This window comes from Triticum aestivum, chromosome 7D, assembly GCF_018294505.1.
Source record: "Triticum aestivum cultivar Chinese Spring chromosome 7D, IWGSC CS RefSeq v2.1, whole genome shotgun sequence".
NCBI classification, from domain to species: domain Eukaryota; kingdom Viridiplantae; phylum Streptophyta; class Magnoliopsida; order Poales; family Poaceae; genus Triticum; species Triticum aestivum.
This window is the reverse complement of record NC_057814.1, coordinates 112,649,397-112,657,840: the sequence shown is the minus strand read 5'-3', so window position 1 is coordinate 112,657,840 and position 8,444 is coordinate 112,649,397. Positions and strand designations below refer to the sequence as shown.

At 43.0% G+C, this 8,444-nt stretch overlaps 1 protein-coding gene across 1 annotated transcript; it reads right to left on the bottom strand.

Moving 5' to 3' along the window:
• Positions 1 to 232: 232 nt before the first annotated feature.
• Positions 233 to 4,244, bottom strand: LOC123166064 (stromal cell-derived factor 2-like protein). Its single transcript, XM_044583826.1, has 6 exons — positions 3,878 to 4,244; positions 3,642 to 3,782; positions 2,910 to 3,050; positions 1,218 to 1,267; positions 1,000 to 1,129; positions 233 to 575 (listed from the first exon to the last, which is right to left on the bottom strand). Exons 1-6 carry the CDS (start codon positions 3,980 to 3,982, stop codon positions 492 to 494), a joined length of 651 nt encoding a protein of 216 aa, XP_044439761.1. The 5' UTR covers positions 3,983 to 4,244; the 3' UTR covers positions 233 to 491.
• Positions 4,245 to 8,444: the final 4,200 nt, after the last annotated feature.

Below are 8,444 nucleotides of genomic sequence, written 5' to 3'. Positions count from 1 at the left end.
TTGCCACCCAAGTATGTGCCTGCCTCTGATCCCCTATGGTGCAAATTGTCATTCACTTTCTGCTTTAGTGTATCCCTTTTGTTTCCTGCCAGCATGGACACTCAACTAGTATACCTGTGGTTCCCCGGTATCACTCTCCTCTCTTTGCATCGTAACCAGTTCGTTGACACTAGAGAAGCAGCATCGTTGTACAACCTCTTCAATTTATCCCAGAATAAAGTAGAGTTGTAGATAGTCACACAAAGTCTTACTGTCCAAGGGGTTCAAGCATTCCAAGGCCCAATTTAGTTCAGGGTGATGATGCTGACAGAGCCGTACCATGCACCATGTGAGCGCGTGTGTGGTGTACGTCTAAGTTGTAATCGGAGTTTCCAAATAGAAAAATACTGCACTAACAATCATTCTAGTTCTGGGTACCATGTCCCTTGTTTAATTTAAAAGCATGAACAGATAAAAAATGGAAAATGTCAGTAAAATTCCTGATGCTATGTTCACTTGCTTTCATCGACTGGGAGATAAACGCCCTCCGCTGTCGACCAAATATTCTCAGCTCGCTTGTCCCGGACACCACAGACCTGCATGAAGAATGTTTTAACTCAGAAAACAGTAACTGAAAGTTCACATCTATGAAGGCAAATGTCATATTGCCTGAATCCATAGAAAATACTGTAACAAGACCACATGGTAATAGCTGAATCTATTGCAACAAACTTAAAAAAACATATGTATTAAATAGCTTGTGACATTTTCATGCCGTCTCATTTTATTGATAAAATAAATTTCCTTGATGTTCTAAAGATCAAGGACTGCTAATTTATAGTTCTTGAACAAACAGTGCATGTTGACATCGAAGCATACTGCATGTAATTCAATTTTATTATTTCTTAGCATTAATAGCTGTAGTTTCTAAACATGCATTACCCAATCACATTGGCATATAAGGTTAATATATATCAGAACAAGGTTGTACTTGTAAGTTATAACTATTATCACACTCACCTCTTGCTGCCCACCACCAAGCCTGTTATACTTCTTGTTGTGACTGTGCAGATAGCCTCCCGTATCAACATGGCGCAATCTTACCTTCTGATCTCGCTTCCATACCTTGTCCTTTCCCTCAATTTCAAGCCTGTATAATACCAGAAGCATGCCATTAAGCTAGATTAAGTTAGGCGACTAAATAGATAGCATGCATCACATATTTTAGGCAATCACACCTCCAATAGTCACCGGTATCTGATTGTCCATCCCCACCAAAACAGCTAACCTGTAAAGTTGACATTCAAGATTCAGGGCTCATACATGATTCAATAAAAAATAAACCAAAAGAAACATACAGTAAAACAAAACGACTTTGCACAGCAAAGAATTGTTCACATGAGTTCCTAGTAATAAGTCTATTCAAAGTAACAAAGATGGTTAGTCCTGGGCCTAACGATAGGATTTAAGAATGCCCAAGCTTCGGTACGACAACAATTACATGACATGACACACAATACAAGCTGCTAAAAAATAGCCTGGTAACATTTGGGCTTGGCAGTTGCAAGTTATTGTAGGCATTGTCAGTCACTTGATTCAAGAACATTAACAGCATGTGTCAATTATCCACCTACCATGGATAGAGCAAGATGAGAAAAATAGAGACAGGATGCTCACCATATAATGCAGAATATAAGTTTCTCTTCTCAGGTCCTGCTATGCCATGATACCCTAAGGCCTAGCCAGGAAACTACAAAACCGTCCTCCTGCCTCACGCCGCAGTCCTCCATCCCAACCCATCTTGCAATCCGCTGCATCCTCCCCGCCTCCCCTCCCAACACATTCCCATGCCGTTGCCTAACCTACTCAGGTCTCGGGCTGTCTGCCGCCACCGATGCTACCAAAGTCATCAGTTCAGGCCACTGCCAAGCCCTGACCAGGCGTTCCTCTAACAGTCTAACCTAAATGCTGTTCCAATCCTGTATGCCCCCAATCCCACCCCCTCCTTACCAACCCTCCTCCATCATTGGTGCTACAAGTGCTGGTGTCGATTGCTAACTGACAAAGCCAATGGAGGCCTTCATCTTGCTCACCTTGAGTTACGTACATGCTCCCATTGAATGTACTGCCTCCGTGCTTGTTGTTTCGGGAATGGAATCTAAGTGGAGTTTTTGTGCACTGTGAGTTAATTTATGAAATTGATTTGCAGAAGATGTTTCAGACACCAAGGAATTTTGAAAATAAATTCCAGTTTGGTCGTGTATTTGCAGAATATGTTCTAGATAGTATAACGTACACTGATGTATCATGAATCATTGGTAAATAGGAAGGTTTTAACTTTTAAGCAACATATATCCATAGATTGTGTGAATCAAATTGCTACGTGGATGATTCTCATGGCTAGGCTTAATGCTTCACTAAAATATGTGATCAAATTGCTTGTGGTGAATGTCCAGTTCAGAGATGTTGATGAATAAGCTTTGTGGGAGTGTGCATTTTTTTAGTTAATCTGATTTGCTAGTATTAGTTACGTGGTTAACATCTAGGTAACTGTAACTCAGCTGTGCTTGATTAGGCTCGACAGTGGTCAGCGTGGCCACATGCCACAAAAAGCCACATAGTTGGAATTCTACTATTAATCACAAACCATATTAAATACGAACCCTTTAGATACAAAGCACATGAGAGTTGTATATAAATGCTTATTTAGTGTGTAAGATATAGCATTAGATATGATGCATTGGGAGTGGTTAGGAAAAAAATCGTATCGTCTAATCGCAAAAGCTTTACTCCTGACCATAGATAGGATGGCTACTGGGAATCACATAATGTACATATATTCATTTCTAGAGAGCAAAATATATTTAAGTAAATTAATGTTTACAGATTCTTCAACATATCAAAGCTAACTTACTAGGTATCACACTAACCTCTAGGTTACCAGATAATGGTGAAGCATGCAAGTGGCTATGTAACCATTTCCGTGTCCTCATGTGTTGCAACCTGATGATGCTACCAGTTTCAACAGCATCACCTTGTTTGGCTGATGAATCAAGAGTAGGCCTCACGATCTGCAGGAATACAAGCAAAGTCAAGCCTAGATGTTGAACAACATCTTCTAACCCTGCCTACTTCAGGGTGGAAAATCAGACTACATGAAAGACAAATCATATTAATATCACAGTTAACTGCCAATTCTTTAGCCACAAAATATCATTAGGTTGGGATTTTGGGTTTGTGAATGAAAAAACTAGCAGTATTGCAGTGTCAGTGTTGGAGTTTCATCATGCTACTGTTGTGATTTATCCATCTATTTATTGAGATTTCAGATTGGATAGCTACATATAATTATCCAACAAAACGAAGTGAGAAAATTTCACAGTTTGGACAATGTAAGTGGCAGGTGAACAGCTGATGCCTAATAATTCGTTTTTCTCCATCCAGACCTTACAATGTTTGTCATTCTCTATACCATTCATCTGTTTCTTTGATATGACATCATGCACACCTGCACCCTGTTTCAATCAATGCGGGTACAGCATTTGCACTCTGAACGAAGAGCCAACGCTGGCTTGATCAATTTAAAACCATGGTTTCACATGAACTTGGAAGATGTCGGCAATTGCGCGAAATGAAACCATATGAGATGGAGAGGCACCCACCCAGTAGCTATTGGAGTCGTCGATTTCAGGAAAGCCAGTGACGGACTGCTGGCCGCTGCCAGAGCCGTAGGCCACGTCGTGCGAGTGAAGCCTCACCTTGGTCTTCTCGTGCATCAGCTTCACCGTGCTCCCGTAGGTCACCTGCAACGCCACCCAGATCCAGATCAAAACCCAGTTCCTCGCAACAACAACAACAAAAAAATCGTTCGGCGGATCTTAAGATCTGGGAGGCGGACCTGGAGCCCCTCTTCCGACACGGGGGCGGCGGCCGCGCCGTGGTCGACCCGGGAGCTGGCGCCGAGGAGGAGCGCCACGGCGAGCGCGAGGACGGACGCGGCCATCGCGACGACGGCGGTGGCTCGATAGGGCCTCCGCGGCGGTGACGGCGAGGAGCCTTTCCCCTTGGCCGCGGCGGCGGCCGGTGGTGCCGTGGCCGCGTCTGGTTGGCGCGAGGCGCGCGGGGCTTTGGCCTTTCCCGCCGGCGATCGGCGAAGCAGGGTGGTCTCTCGTGCCTGGTGCTGTGTGCGCTTTGCGGCCGTCGAGATCTCGCGGGCTCCGGGACGTTTTGCTTGCCGAGGTCGTTGCTTCTCCGTGGAGACTGGCCTCGGGTCGGGACCCGTCCGGCTTCCACGTGTAGAGGACCAATCAGAGGGCGACACGTGTTGCAGGCGCGTCAGTGATGGGTATTATTTATACTAAAGGACCCCTGGAAGTATTTTCATACATATGATCTCTTCATAATATGCCAATGTCTTCTAAAAAGATGGATAAGTAGGTGCTTAAAATAACTAAATCTAATGGAAAAATATATGTAAACGTGTTATGGGTTTACAATTTAAAAACAATAAACCAAAGAAGTACTCCATCCATCCCATAATATAAGATGTTTTCTAGTGCCAAAAAACATCTTGTGTTATGGGACGGAGGGAGTATGTAAATGCTTGACGAGGTGGCATTTTTTGCAACTAATGCAAAAAGAATAACTTGCATAACTTGATGAGGATTGCGTGGATATATTAATGCAAAAGATGTTCCCTCTGTAAACTAAGTAAGATCTTTTAGATGTATATGCATGACTGGTTGATGCCACTCAATTTTGATTGGAGCACTCCCAACAACTAAGGTGACATGAAAGCACCCATGTGCAAATAATCTAGTAGTGGGCCAGCTATTTAGATATATTAGACCATATTTTTCACCAGGGTCGATGATAGCTTACAAATAGCTTCTCGTTCTACGGTTCTGTTGATATTACAAGTCTATGTTGTTGCAATCTACGGCTACGAATATGGTGTGTTCTAAGCCGTATCCTCTGTCTATATAACTTTGACTGTCTGGGCCTCCATCGTCCCTGGGGACCAGGAGGGATTCAATGCGTCATGTTTCTTACTACTCCTACTCTCTTTCTCCTCCCAACTGAGTTCCCATTCATTGGTCCCCACGCTGATTACAACCGTCGTGTTTCTCTATGGTGGTCGCATCGCCTTTCTGCACCTTGTTGGTTTAGCCGTCATTTGGATCCAATGAGCATGATGTCCGAGGATAACTAGAGGTCTCCGACGAGGGCAGGTTTGCTTTGCTTTGTAAAACCGTTGTAGAATTTGGTTGCAAGGGAGCAGTTGGATCAAGCCCCATGGAGGAAGGAACCAACAATGGCCCTGTTTGGATTATGGGGTTAGAGCTAGTTTGGGTTAGTTGGGGGCTTAAATAACCCAAAAATATCCAAACAGGTAGGGTTAGAGTGGGTTAGTTTCATCTAACCCAACTATCCCGCTGGAGAGGTGCTTATTTGAGTTAGAGTGGGTTAGAAAATAACTCTAACTCTAACTGTGTTAGAGTATCCAAACAGGGCCAATGTTGCGCTTTTGAAAGTACTCCCTCCATTTCAAATTACTCGTCGCATGGATGTATCTAGAACTAAAATACATGTAGATACATACATTTCTGCGACGAGTAATTCGGAACGGAGGGAGTACTTCGACACCCTGCGTATAGATTGGGATTTTCAAATCGATAAAATGGATTGTATGGATTTGGTTGACATTTTAAACCGATAGGATATGCATACCGTCATCAAGCACAGATCATTATGTAAATGAGATGACCCAAAGTAACTTCGCCATGTTCATTACAAATCTTTGTAGCGAATTCCGATTTAGATATACTCCCTCTGTAAAAGAAAATATAAGAACGTTTAGATCATTATTTTAATGGTCTAAACGCTCTTTTTTTTTCGGAGGGAGTATCTGCTGAGTATATATGGCCATGCTTTGCCATGTTTGTTGTCCATCTCAATAGTGTTTTGTTTCCTATAAGCAGCTTCTTTCTATGTCTACATGGTCTCTTTTGCTATTAACTGTCTGCGCTCATCTGGACGCTTAGGGCATCTTCCAACGCTCTTCCCTAAAACAGACACACTATCCATCGACAAACCACATCCGAACGTCTCCATGAACAGGATACAAGCCAAATCATCCAACCCTGTCTCTCAAATAGGCATGGACTGTGAGGACATATAGTCAAGCGAACCTAGAGAACAAAGACATAGATAATGAGGTGCCGATTTGAAAATGCCCTTATGCGTTTTCTCTGGGCGATAATGCAAGCATGAATGCATCTCACGTGCTTCCAAGACCCAACACAACACCGCAACAAATGTTGATAGATCTGGGTCGGTTATTATGGAGTATATTTTGTCTATTGATCAAACGCCACTACCTCTAATGCCGACATTGAAGATTAAACAGGTCGTAGTGGTGGGATGTTGGTACCTCTGGACAAGCCGCCTTATAACACATAATGAGAGTTGCCCGCCGATGATAGAGATGGCCTTTGTCGGTCTTGGCAATTACAAGCAACTATCAACGAGCCATGGCGAAGATAGTTGTGGCATAAGAGAAAAGATGGTTGAAGCCAGACCAAAGTTCATCCAACTTAATGTGGACGCGGCCTTTTTTGCGGAGCAAGGAGTTGGAGCTACGGTAGCAATTATTAGAGATGAACGAGGTATTTTCCTTGCAGCTCAATGTAAGTTTATACCATATGTAGCGAACGCAATGACATCAGAGGCAATGGCGATGAGAGACGGACTGAACTTGGCAAATAGCCTAGGGTTCCAGCAAGTTGAAGCGGAATCCGACTCTTTAACGATGATCAACTGCTGCTCCGGTCAGAGTACTTGGTGGGACGCGGCGGCACCAGCGGAATCCGACTCTCTAACGGTGATCAACTGCTGCCCCGGTCAGAGTACTTGGTGGGACGCGGAGGCAGCGATATTCATGGAATGTGTGGACATCTCACCTTGATTGGGAAGGTCAACTTTAAGCATTGTTTTTTATCAACAAATCAAGCGGCCATGTGCTAGCTAATTTTAGTTATTGTAATAAACTTTCTTCTAGTTGGACTGACGAGCCTTCAGATTGTCTGGTGAGCAAGCTCGTAGACGATGTATCTTTATGCATTAATCAATAAAACTAGCCATGATGGCCTTCCCTCAACAAAAAAAAAGACCCATCACAACACAGGCAGAGCATTTGCCTCAAAAGGTGTGCCAATGGCGCTGCCCAACCACTCAACAGGACATTGCCAACTAATGCCACTGGTAGAAAAAAGGCCTTTAGTCCCGGTTCGCAAAGGCCTTTAGTCCCGGCTGTGCAACCGGGACTAAATACCCCCCCTTTAGTCGCGCCTCTTACGAACCGCGACTAAAGGCTTTAGTCCCGGTTCTCGTGGCTAACCGGGACTAAAGGCCTCCTCCGCAGGTTTAAACCTGGTTGCAAATTTTTTTTATTTTTAAATTTTTGAATTATTTTATCCTCTAATCACCGCTCAATTTATCCTCTAATCTCTAATCACCCCTCATCATTGCAAATCATCTAACTTCCCGGACGGTCACCCATCCTCTCACTACTCCAGCCTGAGCACGCTTAACTTCCGGGTTCTATTCTCCCTCGTTTCCAAGTCTGCACTTGTTGTTTTTCTGACAATAGTAGGATGTCAATTCTATTAACCCTCAGGAATTTAGCTTGAGCATGAAGTGACACATTTCACTGTTTGAGTTTGAAACTATTGTTTTAAAAAACAATAATTATTTAATAACACTAATATTTCTGGAATAATTAGTTTAACCATTGTTTGACCACTGTTTGACCACAGTTTGACCAGATTTGACCAAAATTTAAAAAAACTGAAATAATTATTTAGTAACACTAATATTCTAGAATAATTAGTTTGACCATTGTTTGACCATAGTTTGACCACAATTTGAATTTTTTTGCCTCTCCAGATCTTAAAAGCCCCGTAACTTTTTTTCTGTTAGGTTTTTGAGGATTTTGAAAATGTTTAACGAGGTTTCCCCGTTAAATTCGGATGTAACTTCTCGAGTAGATGATTTTTCATATAAAAAACTTTTTCATCCGAGTTCGTATGCAAAAGTTATGCCCATTTTAAGAAATTCCAGAGAGATTTTGCAAATAAAGTCGAAATTCATATTTGTTAATTTTTCCAACAACTAAACCACATATCACATGGGAAACTTATTTTATTTTATTTTTTTGACATTTCCATCATTTTCTTTTGTTTTTTCTAAAACTGAAAAGGCGATCAGGGGGGTAGAGTTTGAAAATGAGGCATTTAGTACCGGTTGGTCTGGCCAACCGCGACTAAAGGCCTTCGGGCCAGCCTGAGGACCTTTAGTCCCGGTTGGCCAGGCCAACCGGGACTAAAGCCCCTCCCGTCCGCCAGCCGTCGACCGAGCGCGCTGGGCCCAGATAGTTGGTCACGGGTCTCCTCCCGAACCGCGAC

Coding starts and splice junctions, on each gene's coding strand:
- LOC123166064 (XM_044583826.1), bottom strand. CDS start 3,982: ATGGCCGCGTCCGTCCTCGCGCTCGCCGTGGCGCTCCTCCTCGGCGCC. Junction 3,783..3,877: donor TGTCGGAAGAGGGGCTCCAG/GTCCGCCTCCCA, acceptor GTGGCGTTGCAG/GTGACCTACGGGAGCACGGT. Junction 576..999: donor TTGGTGGTGGGCAGCAAGAG/GTGAGTGTGATA, acceptor TTCTTCATGCAG/GTCTGTGGTGTCCGGGACAA.